Source organism: Rana temporaria, chromosome 1 (genome assembly GCF_905171775.1).
Source record: "Rana temporaria chromosome 1, aRanTem1.1, whole genome shotgun sequence".
Lineage (NCBI taxonomy): Eukaryota > Metazoa > Chordata > Amphibia > Anura > Ranidae > Rana > Rana temporaria.
In genome coordinates this window covers 125,022,579-125,047,026 of record NC_053489.1, presented here as the reverse complement: position 1 = coordinate 125,047,026, position 24,448 = coordinate 125,022,579, and the positions used below count along the sequence as shown (strand labels likewise).

The following is a 24,448-nucleotide window of genomic DNA, read 5'->3' as shown; positions in this document are numbered from 1 at the left end:
ACATTTATTCAAGCATAATTTTTGGCAAAACATTCTGTGTTACTTGCTTGTTGTTCCATATACAGACTGCACATACACACCCATACAGTGTATACATCTATTTATTTTTATGCAGATTTGAAAATGCTCCCTCTAGTTGGCCTTTGTATAGCTGGACACAATCTGTATTTTCAAAAACAAAAATACAGTATACTGCAGCTTACCAGTCCTTAGATATTGTGGCTGCACTAGGGCTGGTTTACACTTGCGGTCAGGGGGCAGTAAAAATAGGCTGTTGAGTCATAGTTTTACCTCCCTCTGACCGCTGAAAAGAACACTGAAGCCAGTTAAAATTGGACATATGCTACAACAAAGATCATAAACCCGATAAGCAGCACCACTGCCAAAGGCGTCCATTCAAGTGAATGGGGCCACATCACAACCTGAGCCAAATGATGGGTATGCAGTTGGGTCACAAGGTTTGCATTCAAAAACCCTATTCGGCTGTAAAAAAAAAAAAAAAGAAGAAAGTTATTCAGGAGGCTACGGTATCAACCACTCCTGTATCACTCTCTGAAAAGTGATCCACTGTACATCTCCGGTCAGCGCTCTCAGCCAATAGCTGGTCGGCTTCTGGTTTTCCAGCATGCACATCCAACAAATGCCAGCCAGCTGCTGTCGGAATGGCTGCCATACGCACAGGCCGAATGTCAGACGTTTTTTATTGAATCGGCCAATGTCGCGAACATTCAGCCTGTAAGTACTAGGTTTTAGTTTTCTTTTTTTAGACTTTTTTTCTATTTATTTTCACCTGGCACACACATTTTATCCGTGAGCAGCTACCTCCAGTGAATCTATGGAGAGAAGTATGGTTGCCATCCAGGCTGGATTTTAAAAACTACATTTTTGTTCTTGATTTTAGATATGCTTTAAAATGCAACCCCATACTGTGTACTATCATGCCAACTCTTTTCAACATTCGTAAACTTTATTGCAGCTTTTGCAAACACTCAATTTAAATAACACTTAAACACAAATTGATTGGTGTCCTGCACATGGCCATGCATGCCTCCTCCAGCGCTCTGAAAGTGCCCGGGCCTGCTGTCCAGCCTTTCAAGCTTTGAGCTGCACAGTCCTGCACAATGCTGGGTCTGAGCAGGCACAAATCTGCACATCGGACTGATTTGCTCAGATAAGTGTCTATAAAGAGGGAGACCGAGCCTGGAGAAGCTGCCTGCTTCCTTTGCATAGCGGAGCAGAGGACAGGAGGCTGCCGCCAGGTTCCCTGTGCAGAGGGATTGGTGTTCACCAGCTGGAACAGGCAGTAGGTGTCTCTGTGTTGCTGTGCTACCTGCTCTTCTCTCCTGCCCCAGCAATCACTTCCTGGTTACAGGAGAGAGAGGAAAAAAGCAATACAGTGAGCTGCACAGTCCTGCACAATGCCAGGTGTGAGTTGTCGCTGTGCAATATGAACCTAACAAACCAGGACCCCTGATTATTAAAGGCTGATGGGCATGCTAAATATGTATTTTTTAACCTGAAATATGAAAAATAAACAAATGGGAATAAAATCTTGCTACAGACAACACTATCACGTTTTACAAATCTAGCCCACTGGCGATAAAAGGATTAAATGCAGCTTACCAGGGCAATATGAATCTTTGTAAATATACTCCAGAAAAGCAAGGAACGTGTCTTTGGACATGTCGTGAATAGGAATAACAATTTGATTTGCTTCAGAGTAACTTCCACTGAACATGGCAGACATGACATCACAACGAGCCACCAGCACTGCTCGATGTGCTGGGATCTTTGAGTCTAATATAAAAGATAAGTACAGGTTATTGTTTAATTGTTCATATAAATCATACTATTATCCTAGAATAACACCCTACCACATACACAATGATTACGTTTACTGGTACCTGGGTCTTTATACCTGAAGCATGATCATGATGGCTTATTTAATTTTACAGCATAAACCCCATAGCATAAACCTGAAAAAATCCTTCATCTTAAACTGTAAAAGAAGCACTCCCATTTCATGGTACTATAACAGCTCTTTGGCTCTTGAATTACAACATGAAAAACCACCGTTCTTCTCCACCAAGGGAGAATATGCCTGAACTTCCTGGTTGCACCTGACATCACAAAGCCCACTCACTTTGCAACCTATTCAAATGGACTTCCTCAAATACGTGGATGGGTGGGCTTTGTGAGTTGGCCAACATGTCCTTGAAGCCTAAGTTTTGCCAAGATCAAAAACATTAAAAATCAGCACAAGGGACATAACTTACAGTTAGTATGATGTGTCCCTTGTGCAGATTTTTCTGCTTTTAGAAGAAATTTTCCTCCATCCTTGAATAATATGGGATCTTTGGCTGGGGTTGGGAAGATAATTAATACAGATCAAAGCAAAAATTAGATTGTTGTTGGTGTTGAATCCTTCTCACAGAATAAACTTACAACCACATGGGTAGTTGCACCCCTTCTTGATACAACAGTTTGTTGAATGTTTGTCAGTAGTTGATGTTAAGTGCCTGTGGGCTAAGGAGATATAGGGGAGTGGTCTGACATAGTCCTGTCAAGTTTCAGTCCCCTGCTTCTTCTCTGCCTGTTCACATAGGCTTTAAGGATTGAAAGGGATTGCATATGTAATGTGTTTCTTTGCATATTTTTCAGGTTACTAAGTAGGAGTCTTTTTAGATTACACAATCACTTTGCATACTAATGCTGTATTATTTCTAAGTACCTTTATGACATACAGTCTTAAGTTATGCTTTTCTATGTGCCATTTTTACCTCAGTAAACACATCTAAATCGTTTCACTGACATTATGCAAGTTCATTATTTTGGTTATAGTTGGTAAAATGGCTGAACCCAGGGCGTCAGAGGTGTTTGAGGACTTGCAGGGTCAGGGCAACCAGTGGGGTACAGAGTCTACCAGCGGCCCTCACGAGGGTAGCACTATGTGTGCATGTGCTCTATTATATTCCATTCTTTTTGTCATCCCTGCACAGTGTATTCGTGCATTTACAAACAATAGATTCCATCCTTTCCTGGTCTCTCCATATATGCCCAGATTCACAAAAGAGATACGACGGAGTATCTCAGATACTCCGTCGTATCTCTCAGAGTATCTATGCGACTGATTCATAGAATCAGTTACGCATAGATAGCCCTTAGATCCGACAGGTGTAATTGAATTACACTGTCGGATCTTAGGATGCAATACCGCGGCCGCCGCTGGGGGGAGTTTGCGTCGTAAACCAGCGTCGGGTATGCAAATTAGGAGTTACGGCGATCCGTGACGGTTTTTCGCGTTCGCTACGTCGTTGCTAGTCTAGTTTCCCATCGCAAAGTTAGTCGTCGTTTTTGGTGCCCTAACTTTACACAGCACACGTAAAGTATGGCCGTCGTTCCCGCGTCAAAATTTAAAAATGTTTCCTTCTTGCGTAAGACGTCCGGGAATACGGAAGTACGCTACGCACGTCGCCGTTCGAAAAAATGACGCCACTTCGCGCAAAGCACGGCGGGAAATTCAAAAGGGAGCATGCACAATAGGTCCGGCGCGGGAGCGCGCCTAATTTAAATGGCACACGCCCCTTTGAATTACGCCGGAGGCCGCCGGCGTAGGTTTTCATTGCAAGTGCTTTGTGAATCAGGCACTTGCGATGAAAACTTGCGGTGGTGTAACGTATCTACGATACATTACGCCGCCGCACTTCTACGTGGCCCACAGTGTCTAAATATATCTATCTACAATATATGGGGGGGGGGCCATACTGGAGGGCGGTGAAGTTGTATGTGGCTGCTGTTTTTACCATTGTGTATGGCTTTTAAGGGGATTGTACCACAATACATTTTTAACATGATGATATAATAAAATTATTGCTTTTATTTATTTATTTATTTATTTATGTCGTTGTATGTTAATTCTGTGAGAAGAATTCGACGCCTAAAAAAATAAATGTTTTGCTTTATTCTCTACACATTTTTCTGGGACGTGGTGTTGACTAATACAACTAAACCTATTATTGATCTTTTTTAAGATGATTGATAGCTCCACTTTCTCTATTCATAGATCCTGCGTCATTCATTGAAGATGTAATACAGCTTCTATAAAGGGCGGATCAGGCAGGGAAGGGCGGACATGATCATCCTTACTTCATGAGAGCTCCTGACAGCCCTTTAGTTGTAATAATCCCTGCAGCACCAAAAGATTACAGAAATGGAGGGCGGGGGGATAGGACGGAGGAAGATTTTTCCTAAAAGAAGAAGAATCATCACTAGGGATGCATCATACGAATTGTAATTTATGCCCATTGTGCTGAGTGATTTTCATGTTTTTAACTAAAGCTAGGGTTCACAATGGCTCAAAATTGTATATAACTTCAAAATATTGGTGAATGGCATGGTCTCCTCCTCTATAATTCCAGTAATGATGAGATGGATAATGTTAAACGGCATCTAAACTGGTTCCAGATCTGACAGAATCAGCCTGTGTGCTTACAGTATATGTGTACAAGAAAACGAATTAAGCCACCACATCTATCATAACAAACTGCAATATATTACATTTTCGTTTTTGGGTTTAGATGCGCTTTAACAAGTGGACTTATTTCTATTTTATTCACCAACTTAAACAACTTAATCCCTTTACATCCCTTAATGCCTCTGATGCCTCCCGCATCAGTGGTTACCCCATATTTATATATTTTTATATGTGAAGTCCTGTTTATAAAAGCCCTGTTCATAAAAATGCATTAGAATTTGCAGAGGATTCAAGTTGGGACGTCGATCAAAATGTTGCGTTTTTTTTTTTTATTACCTAAAATTACTTTACTTATTTAGATTGTTATTTGGAACATTTAGACCATATTCTATGATCAGTTCAAAACATGATATTTTCCTTTATATGGTAACATCATAAACCTTGAATAAATATAGAAACTTTACCAGAAAAAAAAAATGGAGGTCTGGCTGTTCCAAATATTTCTGCTTATTACTCAGTAGCTCAACTTGCACAACTAATGCCCTGTACACACGATCGGTTCGTCTGATGAAAACGGTCTGATGGACCGTTTTCATCGGACGAACCGATCGCATGTGGGCCCCATCGTTTGTTTCCCATTGGTGAAAAAAATAGAACCTGTTCTAACATTCTCTGATCGTTAAAAAACGAATAGAAAAAAACGATCGTCTGTAGGGAAATCCATCAGTCAAAAATTCACGCATGCTCAGAATCAAGTCGACGCATGCTCGGAAGCATTGAACTTCATTTTTCTCTGCACGTCGTTGTGTTTTAAGTTACCGCGTTGGACACAATCAGATTTTTAACTGATGGTGTGTAGGCAAGACTGATGAAAGTCAGCTTCATCGGATATCTGATGAAAAAATCCATCGGTCCGTTTTTATCGGATGAACTGATCGTGTGTACGTGGCATTACAGGTTACCATAACTATTCAGACCCTCCTATCTGGATTTCCATAGAGGCCTCCCAGCTGGCCCCTAAATCCATTGATACTATTCTTTTGGATTCCTAAAAAAAAATCGTAAGTCTATTGATAATCCCATTGTCAAACATTCCTTATCAATATGGGATACAAACAAAATTAGAGGAAACCTAATGTCCTCTTATGCTCCCCTATTACCAGTCATACGTAACCCAATGTTTCTGACAGGACTCCAGGAACCCCTCCAATTCTAATGGTGGACTTCTAAAAATATTTATAAAACATATGATCTGATATCTTCCTCCTGGAGTATTGAGTTTTTCCTCCATGAAACAAACACATGACTTACCTCAACAAGAAATTTCTAGGTACAGGCAGTCCCCGAGTTATGAACACCTAAAGCACTGTGGGTTTGTTCATAAATTGGAACACTGCATTTGTAAGTAACTTCTGCCTCTGTATGAATGTGGGATGTTCCAGGCGCTTCTGGGCATGCAGTACATATAGTACTTCAGTGTGGCATGTGTCCGGCGCTGCAAGATAGCTGCTCGGAGGTATCCAGGACCAGCATGGAGCACAAGCGCCTGGCATTGAGGCTGTTCGTAAGTAGGAGTCAGTCGTAACTTGGGTGTTCGTAACTCGGAGACTGCATGCACCTGTAAACTAAAGATTTCGTAATCCAAACTATAGGACCATCTTCAAGTCTAAAAACCCTCACTCTTTTTTTTAACATTTCTGTAAACATGATCCTACTACTGAAGGGCTTCTCTCAATGATATATTCATCTGTACTTGAAAAACAGACACCTCATGACGTGTGGAACTTCCGCACTCTGGTCTCAATTCGAGACAGGCTGGTGCAACTTAAGATTGTCCATAGAGCATATTTCACCCCACACAGGCTTCACAGGATGAACACTGAGCATTCCCCGAAGTGTTGGAGATGTAGCGCCTCCCCGGGCGACTTCTCCCACATTTTTTGGCGATGTCCCGCAGTGAAACAATATTGGGAAGCGGTACTGGAAATGACTAATAAGGTTGCGGCAGTTCAACTGCCCTTGGCAATGGAAGTATGTCTCCTGGGCATTATTGAGAACATTGTTCGGACCTCCGCTAAACGCACATTGATCAGCCTGCTACTTTTCTATGCACGCAAGAACATTGCCATGCATTGGAAAAAACCCACGCCTCCCTCCCTGGTACAGTGGAGGCATCTGGTGAACACCAGCCTTCCTCTGTATAGGGACACGTATATCAATCGGGGATGCCCGCAGAAGTACGACAAAGTTTGGCGCGCCTGGCTAGCAGAGTCTGAGACTGCTGGCTGATTATCTAATGAATGTATTGTTTGATTTGGGACCTGTGTTATTATTGATTTATGCCGGGCTGATGTGTCGGCACACTGAAGTTGTATAGTGCCCGCGGTTAAATACACTCCCGCCCCCTCATTCCTTTACATTTGCCAACGGAATCACACTGTTAAAGTCTACTGTGCCACTTATTTTCTGCTATACAGTGTATGCATTTGAGCTGTGTATTTTGTGTCTTGTCTGTTGTCTTTATTTTTTGTACTGTCTGGAAAACATTAATAAAAATATTTGGAAAAAAAGAAGAAAAACAGACACCTCTATCTCATTCATACATAACTAAATTGCAAAGTGATCTTGGTGAACCTATAGCAGAAAAACTATGGATTGAAACTTGGTACACTACGTCCCACTGTTCTACCAACACAGTAGCTGTAAAACTATAAATTGCTCACGAGATGGTATTTAGCTTAGCTAAATTTAAACCAACAGTCTCCGATAAATGCTTTAGAAGGTTGCTTGAGCACTGGTACCCTCTTGCATATGTATGTAAAAATGATATATGGTGGGATTGTCTTAGAATAAAGCAATTTTGGACTGACATATACCAAATCATTTTTACTATGTTTGAAAAACAGCTTTTTTTAAGAATCCACTAGAAGCCTTAATCTCAAACCCAAAATATTCACAAATATTCAATTCCACCTCTTAACATTCTTATTCACTGCTGCCAAACAAACTTTGGCAAAAGCTTGGTCGTCGCCTACACCGAATTCCTTATCAGTTAAAATGAACTTGGTATATGTCGAAAAACTTGCTGCTATTCTTTGTGATGATTTACACAAATTCAAGAAAAAAGAATTAGCAGGGTGCATGTAGTACTGGACTAGATCATCTTACTGCTGTCTGTTTTACATTGATATAGAGTGCATGTCTCTCTGCAGACCCCAGCCACCCCCCCCCCCTTTTAAATTGCATTTTATCATCACTGGTGATACAAAGAAAAGATTGTGAGACAGAAACAGAGAGATAGAGTGTTAACTGTGAAGTAACTGCTGAGGTGAGATAAGATGTGTAACTATGTGCAATAGGCCCCCTAGCAAAACCAAACTATCTCAAAAGCAATTTTCCAGGTGGTACTTCTATATACTTCTAAATACTATTTGTTTTTATAGTACTTATATAGAGGTTACCAAGCTGTACAATAATCATTTTATCACAATGCAATTACTGTTTACTTAAATTATTGTATTTCCATAGTAGTTGCATGGTCTACTCTGGCTGTAGTTGCACCCTTCCTTATCAAAACCTGAGGCTTGCAGTGTTCTGGGAAAGATTGCATGCCCTGGGTTATGCCAGGAAAAGCTTATCTCCATTGCCCTACAGGGGTGTTACCTAATGCATATGAATGTAATCAGACCAATGTTCTTTTGCAAGAATATTTATCTTTCTAATATTTAAATACTACAAGGAAACTGACAATTCCCATTGCAGAGAAGAATATTTCTGGCCAACATAACTTCAATAGAATAAACATGGAATATACTGCACATGGTGTTACACAGGATGTGGCGCCTCCTGCAGAAGTTGCACAATACCTTGTACTTGGAAGATCACATCCGCCAATAATGGATTGTTAAAAAACTGTCCAAGAGACTCACACAGCTGAAGTGGATTCTTACAGTGTGGAAAAGATTCATCTGTTAAAGGTCTTCCCTATAAAAAAAGGAAAACAGTACCCATTTCATTACTCTGTAGAGTGGTGGCCACACAGAGATAAATATAATTGTAGTTATAACTTGGCAATGAAAATTAAAGATATTACCCAAAGAGAAACAATGTATGGGTTGGGGGTCAATTTGGTTTTTCAGTTTTTTTTTGGGTTTGAAAGATTTTAAATTGAAGATTTTTACCTTTACTATAACTATACAATCTTTGTCTTAAAAATGCTTTTCTTGTGGATGTGATTTGCCAAAATCAATGCATTCTAACATGCATGACTGTTGTTCTGCTGGCCAATGCAGAATCTAAGTGCTTTTAGTATACGGGATGGTGTTAGCCAATCGGTTAAAGTTAACGTCCAGTAGTCCATCTATGCCATCACAAGTCATAAACACAAAAGGAGCCCTATATACGAGAGTTTCAACTTCATCAACCTAATGCCATCTTCAGGATATCAAATGTAGAATTGCGGAGTGATAATGTAAAGTGAATGCTTAGGCATTTCTTCATTCACTAAATCAAGATCTACTGTTTCCAGATATCAATCATGTTTCTCAGCAGTTATAAAAAAAAAAATCAGTTTGTTAAGGCCTCATATGCACACTGGGCATTTTTACAGCGGCTTTTTTGGGTGTCAGACTTTTTTTTTTAACTGCCTCTAAACTCCCCTGCATGTTATCCTATGTGTTAATGCACACATAGGCTTTTATCAATGGTTTTTGGCAGGAGAGTTTAGTGGCAGGAAAAAAAACCCTGCCAGCTCCTTCTGGAGCAGCAGCATTTTGGCAGAAAACATGCTGACAGCCCCTAAACGCTCTTAAAGCCGGTGCCAGCATTTAGCAGTTTTTTTTTCTTCTTTTTGTTCGAAGAGGAGGCCATCTGTGCCCTTAACAAACTATGAATAGCTGGTTGTTTAGGAGTGGGCCTGTGTTCCCCCCCCCCCCCAAAAGCATTTTGTCCACATGTTGATGGGGACAAGGGCCTCTTCCTCACAACTCTGGCCAGTGGTTGTGGGGGGCTTATCGGAATCTGGAAGCGCCCTTTAACAAGAGAGCCCCCAGATCCTGGCCCCTCACCCCTATTTGAACGGATATGTCTCCCAGTGTAGAGCGATTTTCAACCACAATGCCCGCCGCCACCGCCGACCAGAAAACAAAACAAAAATACCTCCGCTCCATACGAAGGCTGTCTGACGTGACATCATCGGTGGGGCCCTCACCGCCCTCCTATGAGACGATGGAGTTGTCAGATGCTGGGAGCTGAGGTTTTTTTTTTTTTGCGTCGGTTGGTGGCAGCGGGTGTCATGATTAACAATAGTTCTACACTGGGGGGGGGGGGTCATGTTTTTCTTTTAAATAAAGAACATGTCTAAAAACTGTCTTTTTTTACACTACACTTATTTGGGGTGAATTAGTAGGGGTACTATACACCCCATACTCGTTCACATGGGGTGGCTGGATCTGGGGGCCCCCTTGTTAAGCCCCCTGCCTGCAGAACCCCACAACCACCGGGCAGGGTTGTGGGGAAGAGGCCCTTGTCCCCATCAACATGGGGACAAGGTGCTTTGGGGGGAGCCCCCTGCCCCAAAGCACCCCCCAAATGTTGAGGGCATGTAGTGTGGTATGGATCAGGAGGGGGGAGGCGTTTACTTGCCCTCCCCTTCCCTGGCCTGCTAGGCTGCATGCTCAGATAAGGGTCCGGTATGGATTTTGGGGGGCAAGAATTAGTCATGGTCAGCTCCGTAGATTGTTTTAAAAAAGAGCTGGATGCATTCTTAAACAAATGAATGTATTCATTTCATTTCAGAATTATTACTGAAATCCTTTAGTTGTACAGAGCAGAAAGCAGTGTTACAAAAAGATCTGCCCTTAGTGTCAAATGCTCTAGATCAGGGGTGTCAAACTCAATTTGATCTTGGAATGCATCAGCATTATGGTTGCCCTTGTATCTGTAAAACTAGGTGTCCAGAACAACCCCCCCCCCCCCTTATATCAGATGTCAAGAGTCCCTTACCCTTCCTTACATCACAGTGCATCCCCTTTATGTTGTGCTGCTGCCGGGAAGAAGCTGGTGTCAGAGCTGGTAAGCAAAAAGTGCAGGGTCTAGAGGAGGACCAGAGGAGGGCTGGAGTCAGTTAAATACTGAGACCAGGAGAGGCAGAGATGAGAGGGTTCTGCAGCTGCACAGAGAGGCGCAAGATCTGTAGGAGGAGTTCTGTACACCTCTCTACTGCCAACTGCTGAGATGAGGGGGGGAGCCATGTGTGAGATACAGATACACGACAGTCTTTAATCTTTTATATGAAACTTTCTACTACTTACTGATCACAAAAATGTACTACTGATCCCTCCTGTATTGAATTGTATTGTAACTGTACTGTCTTCCCTGATGTTGTAAAGTGCTGTGCAAACTGTTGGCGCTATATAAATCATGTATAATAATACTAATACTACAAGTGGTAGGTACTAGGACTTATAGGGCATATTGAGTAACACCATAGTTCCTACGACCATGTTGGCAAGTAAGGGTTTGTGTTACACCAGGTACACTGTTGCATCGAACCATTGGGCTGCATCTGAATGGTAATTTCCACCGCTTCTCCAGCCAGTGATGTTCAGAGCTGTAACAATCTAACACATATGTAGGCCAAGCTCATAACTTTAACTTGTATCCCTTTTCTGGCTACCTCTAGACATCTGCCAGTAAATTTAGCAAAACTAAGGGAAGAAATTAGAATAGTACTGTAGCCTGCTCAGTTAAATTTGTACTGTAGCTGAATATTATTTAGACAGGCATGTTGCTTCTGATATTCGTGTAGGAAAAACCATGTTACAAGACCATTAATGTTAACAAAAATCTTTCCATAATATTGTGTGTGTACTAAACCTATGTTACTTACCTGTAAAAGGGTAGATAGATTAGGGAGAAGATCCACCGTATATACTCGAGTATAAGCCGACCCGAATATAAGCCGAGGCACCTAATTTTACCACAAAAAACTGGGAAAACTTATTGACTTGAGTATAAGCCTAGGGTGTCCATCTGTATGCCTCACTGTGCCTCACTTTGCCTTACTGTGTCCATGTGTATGCCTCACTGTGCCCATGCCTCACTGTGCCCATGCCTCACTGTGTCCAAGCCTCACTGTGCCTAACTGTGCCCATGCCTCACTGTGTCCAAGCCTCACTGTGCCTAACTGTGCCCATGCCCACTGTGCCCATGCCTCACTGTGTCCAAGCCTCACTGTGCCTATGCCTCACTGTGGCCATGCCTCACTGTGCCCATGCCTCACTGTGTCCAAGCCTCATTGTGCCTCACTGTGCCCATGCCTCACTGTGCCTCAAGTACGGTACCTTGATCGGCGCTATCTCCTGCCGCTGTGCCCATCTTCAGTCTTATCTCCCAGCGCTGTGCCCATCTTTAATCTTATTATTTCCGGCACGGTGATACATTCAGTGTAAGCTGTGTAATGTAATAAAGCGCCGCCTCCTCCTTTTCCTCCTCCACGACGGAACACTGACTCGATTTCCCAGCAGTGAGTCAGCCTATCACGGACGAGGAGGAGGAGGAGCCGACGCTTGGTTACACTACGCGGCTTACACTGAATGTATCACAGTGCCGGGACATGATAAGATGGGCATAGCGCTGGGAGATACAAGACTGAAGATGTATCACAGCGCCGGGGGATTAGGCTGCAGATGGGTACAGCGCTGGGAGAGACTCGAGTATAAGCCAAGAGGGGCATTTTAAGTCATGTCACTTTAAAGTGTTTGTAAAGGTTTGTTTTTTTATTTTCTAAATAGGTTCCTTTAAGCTACTGCATTGTTGGTTCACTTACCTTTTCCTTCGATTTCCCTTCTAAATGTTTTTTTATTCTTTGTCTGAATTTCTCACTTCCTGTTTCTCCTCAGTACGCTTGCCCCCATCATACATGGGGGTTAGACAGCCAGAACAGCTTACTGAGGAGGAGCAGGAAGTGAGAAAATTAGACAAAGAAAAAAAAAACATTTAGAAGGGAAATCGAAGGAAAAGATTAGTGAACCAACAATGCACTAGCTTAAAGGAACCTGCTTAGAAAAAAAAACCTTTACAACCCCCTTTAAGTTGGTGATGGGGTGTCTTTAAAGGTTGTAGCAAATGAAAATAATGGCCAAAATTTGTGAAATCTACACAAAAGACTATGGGCCAGATCCTCAAAAGAGATACTCCGACTTAAGTGCTGTTCAGTCTGTGTGTAACTTTGGAAACGATCCTCAAAAGGCTTTTTCCAAAGTTACACAGAAGATCCGGCATGTGTAATTGAATTACACTGCCTAATTTTAGGATGCAGTACCGCATCCGCCGCTGGGGGCATTTCGAGTCGAAATGCCGTTGCTAGTATGCAAATTAGCACTTAAGGCGATCCACAAAGCTTTCTAGCTTCTTTTTTGCGCCGTAAGTGTTATTTTGCAAGTGTAAAATTAGGGCTCGTTTTACAAAGTGTAAAGTTAGTCACACCTTGTAAAGGCCCATTGCAGCGACGGCATTTGGTATGCTTTCCCGAGGGAGAACTCCACGTCAATTTGTAAAAAACAAAACCGGCATGGGTTCCCCCCCAGGAGCATACCAGGCCCTTAGGTCTGGTATGGGTTGTAAGGGGACCCCCCCTACGCCGAAAAATTGACGTAGGGGGTCCCCCTACAATCCATACCAGACCCGTATCCAAAGCACGCTACCCGGCCGGCCAGGAAGGGAGTGGGGACGAGCGAGCGTCCCCCCCCCTCCTGAGCCGTGCCAGGCCGCGTGCCCTCAACATGGGGGGGTTGGGTGCTCTGGGGCAGGGGGGCGCACTGCGGGCCCCCCCACCCCAGAGCACCCTGTCCCCATGTTGATGAGGACAGGACCTCTTCCCGACAACCCTTGCCATTGGTTGTCGGGGTCTGCGGGCGGAGGCTTATCGGAATCTGGGAGTCCCCTTTAATAAGGGGGCCCCCAGATACCGGCCCCCCACCCTAAGTGAATGGATATGGGGTACATCGTACCCCTATCCATTCACCTGGAGGCAAAAAGTAAAAGTTAATAAACACACAACACAAGGCTTTTTAAAATAGTTTATTATTCTGCTCCGGACGCCCCCCCTGTCTTCGTTATTAGCTCAATTACCAGGGGGGGCTTCTTCTTCCGCTCTCCGGGGGTCTTCTTCCACTCTCCGGGGGTCTTCCGCTCTCCGGGGGGGCTTCTCCGGACTCCGGGGGGGCTTCTCCGGACTCCGGGGGGCTTCTTCCATCTTCTCCCCTCTTCCGCTCTTGACTCGGCGAACCCCGGTTCTTCTGCAGATGTCCGGTGCCTTCTTCTTCAGCGCTGGCTGCCTGCTATGTTTGTGTGTTAGCTCGATTTCAAACAGGCAGCCGGCGCGGTCTTCTGTGGCGTCATCTTCTCTTCTGGTCTTCTGTTCTTCCGATGTTGCCTCGTCGCCGGTTGTCGCTGTAATGATGGAAGCGCGCCTTGCATCACATTTATATAGGCATCACCGTCCCATCATGCTCCGGTAGGTACCCACGTGGTGGGTGCACGTGGGTAGGCACCCACCACGTGGGTACCTACCGGAGCATGATGGGACGGCGATGCCTATATAAATGGGATGCAAGGCGCGCTTCCATCATTACAGCGACAACAGGCGACGAGGCAACATCGGAAGAACAGAAGACCAGAAGACCCTGACGCCACAGAAGACCGCGCCGGCTGCCTGTTTGAAATCGAGCTAACACACAAACATAGCAGGCAGCCAGCGCTGAAGAAGAAGGCACCGGAGAGCTGCAGAAGAACCGGGGTTCGCCGAGTCAACAGCGGAAGAGGGGAGAAGATGGAAGAAGCCCCCCGGAGTCCGGAGAAGCCCCCCCGGAGTCCGGTGAAGCCCCCCCGGAGAGCGGAAGACCCCCGGAGAGTGGAAGAAGACCCCCGGAGAGCGGAAGAAGAAGCCCCCCCTGGTAATTGAGCTAATAACGAAGACAGGGGGGGCGTCCGGAGCAGAATAATAAACTATTTTAAAAAGCCTTGTGTTGTGTGTTTATTAACTTTTACTTTTTGCCTCCAGGTGAATGGATAGGGGTACGATGTACCCCATATCCATTCACTTAGGGTGGGGGGCCGGTATCTGGGGGCCCCCTTATTAAAGGGGACTCCCAGATTCCGATAAGCCTCCGCCCGCAGACCCCGACAACCAATGGCAAGGGTTGTCGGGAAGAGGTCCTGTCCTCATCAACATGGGGACAGGGTGCTCTGGGGTGGGGGGGCCCGCAGTGCGCCCCCCTGCCCCAGAGCACCCAACCCCCCCATGTTGAGGGCACGCGGCCTGGCACGGCTCAGGAGGGGGGGGGACGCTCGCTCGTCCCCACTCCCTTCCTGGCCGGCCGGGTACCGTGCTTTGGATACGGGTCTGGTATGGATTGTAGGGGGACCCCCTACGTCAATTTTTCGGCGTGGGGGGGTCTCCTTACAACCCATACCAGACCTAAGGACCTGGTATGCTCCTGGGGGGGGAACCCATGCCGATTTTTTCTTTGAAAATTGGCATGGAGTTCTCCCTCAGGAATGCATGCCGCTGTCATTTTTTTTTTCCCCGACGCAACTTTAAGCCGTCGCGATCCTCAAAACTCGGCGTAACGTAACTTCGCGCATGCGCAGTACGGCCGACGCGCATGCGCAGTACGGCCGGCGCGGGAGCGCGCCTCATTTAAATGGGACTCGCCCCATTTGAATAGGAACGCCTTGCGCCGGCGGAATTTTAGTTACACAGCCTGAATTTTCTAGATAAGTGCTTTGTGGATCAGGCACTTAGGTAGAAACTTTAAGCCAGTGTAACTTAAATTGGATTTTTTAAGTTACGTCAGGTTTTTGTGGATCTGGCCCTATATTTTTTATGATATCTAAGTACAGCCAGGTATGTGTGTGTGTAATGTCCCCATGCCTCTTATGAAAGCTTTTACCCCATCTTCCTTTTAGATGATAAAGAGGGCAGAATGAGGACATACTGTATACACATTGGCCCGGATTCAGATAGAATTGTCTATCTATAGGCGGGCGTAACATATCGCATATATGGTACGCCGCCGCCCTTAGTTACGGTGGCGTAACGTATGTGTGTCGGCGTAAGCCCGCCTAATTCAAATGTGGATGATGCGGGCTTGTTTTATGCATATTAACTGTGACCCCGCGTATTTGAGTTTTTTTACAAACGGCGCATGCGCCGTTTGTGAAAAAATCCCAGTGCGAATGCTCGAAATTACGCTGCAAGTCGTCATTGCTTTAGACGTGAGCGTAACTTACGTACAGCCCTATTCGCGAACGACTTACGCAAACGACGTAAAATTTTCAAAACTCGACGCGGGAACGACGTCCATACTTAACATTAGCTACGCCTCATATAGCAGGGGTAACTTTATGCCGAAAAAAGCCTAACGTAAAAAAATGCGCCGGCCGGACGTACGTTTCTGAATCGGCGTATCTACCTAATTAGCATATTCATCGCGTAACTATACGGAAGCACCACCTAGCGGCCAGCGTAAATATGCAGCCTAAGATACGACAGTGTAAGACACTTACGCCGGTCGGATCTTAGGGAAATCTATGCGTAACTGATTCTCTGAATCAGTCGCATAGATACGACGGCCCGCACTCAGAGATTCAACGGCGTATCCGGAGATACGCCGTCGTATCTCCGTCCTGAATCTGGCCCATTGTTTCTACAAAAGTTAACTGCATGCACAGTTTTTCCTTCACCCCTCACTGTTCCTATACAGGATTCTGCCAATGAAGGCCTATACATGTCTTTTGTGAATTGCTGCAATTAGGAAATAAACAATTATATACATTATATCACCAATTATAACTATTGTATATACTTACAGAGTGCTTACTATCTTTTTTAGCAGGATCAATGTATTTATTTTCTACAAAGATTTATGTGCATTCTTTCCTTCATGATACACTGTTGCTGTACAGGAGAGTACCCGAATGAAATGGTAAAAACTAGTGATTTCTTATCCAAACACTAGAAGACTGAGCAATAAGAAAGTTGGAATATAATAAAGAAGCATTTCTAGAAGAACATTTATTTCTTCCAGGTCTTTTTGATGCCATCTCAATCATAATGAAAAGAGGGAGCCATTGAAATGATCAGATAATACATACCTGGCTGGGTTTCTTAAGCACGCATTGTACTAGGTGACAGACATGTTCAACTTTTTCCCCATTTTTTAGTTTTTCTTTAATCTGTTGTTCCAGCAGATCCCACTTAGATGTGCCTTTATTAAGAGAAGAAGGTACAAGATACTGCAAATCAGTTTGAAAAGTTGATTTGTTAATATTCAGGTGACATGGTTTCTTATTGCTTTGGACATTTGAACTTCAGCTAATCTGTGCTAGTTATAAAATGACTAAAGCTAAAGACAGTGGCCATTGTGACAATGGACACTATAATGTGGCAGCTTTTCCCCGACACCAGAGCTGTCCAATATACTGTACAATGACATCCACGCAGAGAGTTGTAGACTCACGCCACGTGACCTACTCTATGTGACCTTCACCAGGCCTTATCACTATCATGTCCTGGAATCGGCCTGTCTAAAAACTGTCTTTCAGAAACAGGGGTACAGTGAAGAGGATTTTCATAAACACACCATACATTAACACACATTGGGCTAGATTCACATAGATCAGCGGATCTTTAGATCCGCGTGATCTATGTGATTTAAGATCCGCTGCCGCAAGTTTGAGAGGCAAGTGGGTAATTCACAAACCACTTACCTCCGAACTTGCGGCGCCGGATCGTAAAACCCCCGGTGGAATTCAAATTCCGCGGCTAGGGGGAGTGTACTATTTAAATCAGGCGCGTCCCCACGCCGATTTAAATGAGCATGCGCCGTCCGCGAGATTTCCCGGCGTGCATTGCTCCCACTGACGTCGCTAGGACGCCAGTGGTTTCGGCGTGAGCGTAACTTGCCGCGCGCGGGTTTCTGAATCGGCGTACGCAAGCGACGTAAAAAAATTTAAAAATCTACGCGGGAACGACGGCTATCCTTAACATTGGCTGCGCCTCATAGAAGCAGGGGTAAGTATACGCCGGGAAAACCGCTACGGAAACGTCGTAACAACGCTACGTCGGGTCCGCGTACGTTCGTGAATTTGCATATCTCGCTGATTTACATATTTCTCAGCGTAAATCAGTGAGAACGCCCCCCGCGCCATTTTTAAATTGCAGGTAAGATCCGACGGTGTAACACAGTTACACCTGTCGGATCTTAGGCATATCTATGCGTAACTGATTCTATGAATCAGGCGCATAGATACGACCAGCCTAACTCTGAGATACGACGGTGTATCAGGAGATACACCATCGTATCTCTCTCTGAATCTGGCCCATTGTGTTAATTTAGCCCATTAATTTGAGCTACCAACGCCCCACCACAGATCTGAAAACATGACACTGAGCACTGATGCCCTGGTGATCACCGTGCTATGGAATAAAGGAGGCAAAAGACTAGGAGGTTATTTAACCATCGGTTAAAAAAAGGCCAACTTGCTTTAAATTTAACCGATGGATTCCTAACCGATGGGAAAAAAACGATTGTTAGTAGGCACAACCATCGGTTAAAAATCCACGCATGCTCAGAATCAAGTCGACGCATGCTTGGAAGCATTGAACTTTGTTTTTTTCAGCACGTCGTTGTGTTTTACGTCACCACGTTCTGACACAATCGTTTTTTTAACCGATGGTGTGTAGGAACGACGGACCATCAGTCAGCTTCATCGGTTAACCGACGACAACGGTCCTTCAGACCATTCTCATCGGATGGACTGATACGAGGCTTTACACTGTCAAATCAAAGCATATTTGTGAAACCGGTCATAAGGTAAGGTCAGACACCTTATGAAAGGAGAGCATGGTTTAGTCATTTTATAACTAGTACAGGTATAGTTCATATTAGGTGAGACGCTCCTTACTAAAGGGGCACATGATACAGCTTTCTCCTTAGAATGCTAAAAGTACACCATTTGATTATAATAAAAGGCAGACCCTCCCATTCAGGAATTAATCATGAAAGGACATGATGAAACAAACAGCAATTTTTTCAGAACAGAAAAATGTAGAAATCTGCAACAATGTTCTTTACCCACCCAAAAAGGAGTGTCCTTTTCTCAACAGAAGTGAAGTTTCATTTCAAAGAACAACTTTTATATTATCCTAGTGTAAATGTGACTCTGGGCTTATTTACTATAAATGGTATTTGCATGTGGCATGGCTGTTATTACCTCTCTCTGGTCTTGCTTGCTCACAATATTTTACTGTAAAGCAACAGGTCACTTTAAGAATGGTGGCAATAATGACAGGTAAGCCTGTAAAACTAGAGTTTCTTGATAAACTATGTCATGTGTTTTTTTTTAAAGAAAACTATTGGAGCAGGTATTACAAATTAGATGCATCTTCACTCTTTAAAGGGGTTGTAAACCCTCATGTTTTTTCACCTTAATGCATCCTATGCATTAGGGTGAAAAAACACCTGGCAATCAAGGGCCCCCAGCACCCGCCGTTTTACTTACCTGAGTCCGTTCACCTGCTTGGCTCGTCCCCGGCATCCTCTTCTCCACAGAGTCTCAGCGTTGATTGGATAGATTGATAGCAGTGCAACCACTGGCTCCCACTACTGTCAATTAAATCCAATGACGCGGCCACCGGGGGGGGGGGGGGGGGGCGGGACCGAGTCATACACTGCGTCTATGGACACCGAGTGTATGACAGGGAGCGTGCCCGCAAGGTAACCCCCTCGGGAGAGAGCTTCCTTGAGGGGGTTAGCAATTGCGGGGAGGAGCTGAGAGCTGCCGTGGGACCCCAGAACAGGAGGATTGGGGCCACTCTGTGCAAAACGAACTGCACAGTGGAGGTAAGTATGACATGTTTGAATTGTAAAACAAAAAAATTAACCTTTACAACCACTTTAAGGTTAACTTCCTGGAAAAGCAAATATTGTCTAACTACAAGAGGCATGTGTATTATTTTTTCAATCTCCAGATCTTTGCAGTAAAATGAAATGCAACTTTGCCTCTGTGCAGGTGGCAGTCACTGCTATAAAGACTAATCACTGCTGCTCTCTTTCCTTGTGCAGGGTGACTGGTCTTGTCTTTTTGGCATGTGGCCTGTAGATGGCAGGGCCGCTCCCATAGCTCTTCTTTCTGCAAAGGCAATGGGCAGCACAGTGATGATGTCACTGCTATTTTAATATCTGAGTTTGCAAAAGTATTTGGTGCACACAACGTAGATTTATATCTTTTACTGTATATATTTTATATATATTTAAAGTTTTTGTTATGAGAGTTTAGCTCTAAGCCTACTTGGAGGGCACCAGTCTAAACTGACTCTACAATTTAAATAGTGTTCTCCCTCAAAAGAATAACATATATGGCCCGTAGACATGATCAGTTTTCCCGGTGGTAAAAAGTCCGCTGGGAAAACCGAGAACTTCCTCGGCAGCTTTTTTCCCCCTACACACGGCCGGTTTTCCTGGCAGGAAAACTACCATGAGAGCTTTGGCCGGGAATTCCGGTCGTGTGTATGCTCCACCACAGTGGGCCAGATTCATGTAGATTATCGGATCTTTAGATCCGCCAGATCTACCTGTTTTACGATCCGCCGGTGCAATTTAGCGAGGCTAGTGCATGATTCATAAAGCACTTACCTCGCAAATTGCACCGTCGGATCCTAATTCCCCCCCGGCGGAATGCAAATTCCATGGCTAGAGGGAGTGTACAATTTAAATCAGGCGCGTTCCCGTGGCGATTTAACTGCGCATGCGCCGTTGGCGAAAAAGCCCAGTGCGCATGCTCCAAATGACGTCGCTAGGACGTCATTGTTTTCGGCGGCTAGGTTATTTACGGCCAGCCGTATTCCCGACGTACTTACGCAAACGACGTAACAAATTTAAAACTCGGCGCGTGAACGTCGGCCATACTTAACATTAGCTACCCCTCATATTAGCAGGGGTAGCTATCCGCCGGAAAAAGCCGAATGCAAACGACGTTGAAAACGAGCGACGGGCGGGCGTACGGACGTAAATCGGCGGTTCTCCTCATTTGCATATGCGACGTGTAAAAAAAAGCGACGACACCTAGCGGCCGGCGGGAGATTACAGCCTAAGATTCGACTGGTGTAAGTCACTTACACCAGTCGGATCTAAGGGAGATCGATGCGGAACTGATTCTTATGAATCAGTCGCATAGTTCCGACCGTGGGATCTCACAGATCCGACCGTTGGCTCTCACAGATATGACGGCGGATCAGGAGATCCGCCGTCGTATCTCTTGATGAATCTGGCCCACTGTTTCCAAAGACATGCTGGTAGGTTAATTGGATCCTGTCCAAATTGGCCCAGTATATATGAATATATGTGTGTACGACTGTGTGTCCCAAGCATGTTGAGATCCTACGGGGTAAATGACAGCACCAGCCAAGAAGACACTGGCTGCAAAAAGCACCTAGAGGCGATTCAGTTCGCATGTGTAGCGCTATACAAGTCACTCATTTATTTATTCATTCAGTGTTTCCCATAGGAAAACTGCCGGCAAAAAGACCGCCGGGAATCCCGGCAGAAAAAAAAATAAAATGTTCTAATTTTTCCCGCCAGGATTCCCGGCGGTTTTCCTGTCGGGAAAACTGCCATGGAACATACACACGGCCAGTTTTCCTGGCCAAAAGCTGCCATGGCAGTTTTCCAGACAGGAAAACTGGTCGTGTGTACGAGGCATAAGCATCTCTAACTTTTAAAAAAAAAGATATAAATTCCCATAGTGAAATACAGGATTCATTGGAAAGAGAGTGGCAATGTGTGAAAGGAAACTATTGTATGCTCCAATAATGACTGCTACTATTGGCACACTAAAAAGTCCTCTTTAATCAAATACAGTATAATCTAAATACAGGCGTCTGATCACAGTATAGTGGTATACTTTATGCCACTGAACCATGTCAATGATTTCATGAAATGAAAAAAAAACCTGCAACGGCTATTATATATTATTGTAGTGACAATATGAATACATAGAAGCTGTCCTGTGAAAACAGGAACACAAGTGAACATGTTATATACTCTAAGTTGGTCTAGCCTTGAACCATGGAATCTGTACAATGACACCTGTTTGTGTAAATATATTTCTTAGTTTTAGCTCAACTGCTTCAGATTTCTTGAAATGTACTGGGCTATCATGACCAAGTAGAGGGTGAACAAAAAAAAACAAAAGTGACTATCGCATCACTGGGCAAGCTTTGGTAAATCTGGGGTCACATGAAGATGGCAATAATATCTAATCTGCATCTGGTGCATCTAAATTTCTACTAGGTCAAAGCAACAAAACATGGCATGCAGGTTACATGCAATATAAAGGAAGTAATGTTATGGTAATAAAAAAGAAAATGGCAATATAGATGTATTACCTGAGTAAATAAAGTTAAGAATGTTGGGTAAGCACGTATGGAAGTCGCAGTCTTTAACAATGACTCTGACTGGAGAATTGTGTGCAGTGCCTGCAGATTCTTCATACAGAGAGAATAGGAAATGTGCTGTCTTGTATATGCAGGGGTCAGAGATATTTCTGCACGAGGTAGCGGCAAAAAGGAGCGCAAAGACAGGACTGACACTACACAGCACTACTCTGTGGGCTCCACACACCGGCCTTAACTCCGCTGTACAGAAGATGACATCCTCACATTGGCAGCGAACCAGCAGATCCTGCATGTCCGATATATATCGTGAAGGTTCATGTTTTAACACTGGCATCTTTTCTGTAAAAAAAAATAAAAAAAATCCCAAAACATTAGACCTCTAGTTGTCCAACTTTTGCCACTGATATATCATATGCTTGTTACAGATAAGTAGCAACAAAAACTTACACTAATTTGACACAGCCTTTTTTTGCCAAACATAACTCTTCTAAAGACATTAATATCCGCAGGGACAATCAAACTGTCCTCAGGCATTTATGCGAACTACCAGCTCCCTAAACTCAAACAGCTACATTGTTCAAGCAGTTGTGTTTAGTCTACAGGGCTAAGGTGAGGGAAGTACAAGCAATCAGATAACATCTTCCAACTGGTATTGATTATGATTTTGGTAATGATTTATTCTCCCCAACAAGTTGTGGGCAGCAGTGTCTGCTGGTTAACATTTGATTTTGGAATGGCTTTCATTCAACCATTCATTTTGAATGGGCTGTTCAATGCAGAACACTGTAACATGTTTATTTTTACAGCAGATCTCCTCCTGCAGGCACAAAAATACATTTATTTTCTGTAATTTTTTTGTATTTTTATCTATTGCTCTACAGCCTGTTGTAAAATGCTTGTTTACCAACCACAATAACTCAAGATGCAATCATTAGAGACAGCAGCGCTCACCTGCACCCCAAAGCTCAAACACACATGCATGCCTTTATGTGTGTGTGTGTGTATATGTCTGTCTGTCTGTCTGTCTGTCTGTCTGTCTGTCTGTCTGTATATATATATATATATATATATATATATATATATATATACACACACACAGTTGTGCTCATAAGTTTACATACCCTGGCAGAATTTATGATTTCTTGGCCATTTTTCAGAGAATATGAATGACATCACAAAAACATTTTTTTCACTCCATGGTTAGTGTTTGGCCAGTGGCGGCTGGTGCTCCATTATTTTGGGGGGGCGCAAACAAAGCCCCAACCAACCCCCCCCCCCCCCCCCCCCGGTCACTCGCCCACAATAGGTCCTACATATATATATACAGACAGACCAATAGAAAGACAGACAGGCATTGTGTGGAAATAGAGACAGATGGATAAATATGCAGACAGATAAATAGACAGATGGAGAAATAGATAAACATTGGGTAGGAGGGGGGGGCAGACAGACAGATAGATAGATAGATAGATAGATAGATAGATAGATAGATAGATAGATAGATAGATAGATAGATAGATAGATAGATAGATAGACAGACAGACAGACAGACAGACAGACAGACAGATAGATAGATACATAGATATACTGATACATAGATAGATAGATATACATATACTGTAGATATATAGATATGCAGATAGATAGATATGCAGATAGATAGATAGATAGATAGATAGATAGATAGATAGATAAACATATAGATAGATAGATAGATAGATAGATATAGATAGATAGATAGATATAGATAGATATACAGATACATAGATATATAGATAGATAGATAAACATATAGATAAACAGATAGATAGATAGATAGATAGATAGATAGACAGACATTGGGTCTGAGGGGAAGAATGATAGATAGATAGATAGATAGATAGATAGATAGATAGATAATCAGATAGACAGACATTGGGTCTAAGGGGAAGAATGAGAGAGAGATAGATAGATAGATAGATAGATAGATAGATAGATAATCAGATAGATAGACATTGGGTCTAAGGGGAAGAATGAGAGATAGATAAGACAGACAGATGAGAGAGAGATTTAGTGGTGAATGGGAGAAACATTTACTACAATCAGCAGTCCCCCATCCCCCCCCCCCCTTCTGCTCTCCTCTCGAGTCCAGCTGCACACAGCTTCAAGTCTGTATGCTCGGAGCAGCACTGACTGTGAAGAGGGGGAGGGGGGGGGGTCCTGCTTCACCTTTCCTCCCAGCTTTTCACTCGTAATCTGCTGGTGAAGACAGAGACATGTGCCTGGCAGGAGAGGTCAGCCACCAGCAGATTACGAGTGAATAGCTTGGGGAAAAGGTGAAGCAGAATCCCCCCCCTCCTCCCCCCTCCTCCCTTCACACAGTCAGTTCGATCAGAGCATACAGACTTGAAGCTGTGTGCAGTGCTGCTCGGCGGAACCCTGGAGAGGGGAGCGGGAATTCCGCTTCCAACTGGGGGGGGGGGGGTGCTGGTGGTGACGGGGCTGGCTGTCAGTGGCAATACTAGCGCGGGGAG

The 24,448-nt window shown here is 44.0% G+C and overlaps 1 protein-coding gene across 1 annotated transcript in view; it reads right to left on the bottom strand.

The window, feature by feature from the left end:
• RHOBTB3 (Rho related BTB domain containing 3) overlaps positions 1 to 24,448 on the bottom strand; it is an 88,302-nt gene that overhangs the window by 14,275 nt on the left and 49,579 nt on the right. Inside the window, exons 6-9 of the mRNA XM_040342412.1 lie at positions 21,927 to 22,274; positions 16,634 to 16,746; positions 8,341 to 8,458; positions 1,624 to 1,797 (exon numbers count right to left, since the gene is read on the bottom strand). Coding sequence (XP_040198346.1) covers positions 1,624 to 1,797; positions 8,341 to 8,458; positions 16,634 to 16,746; positions 21,927 to 22,274 — 753 coding nt within the window. The remainder of the gene's footprint in view (positions 1 to 1,623; positions 1,798 to 8,340; positions 8,459 to 16,633; positions 16,747 to 21,926; positions 22,275 to 24,448) is intronic.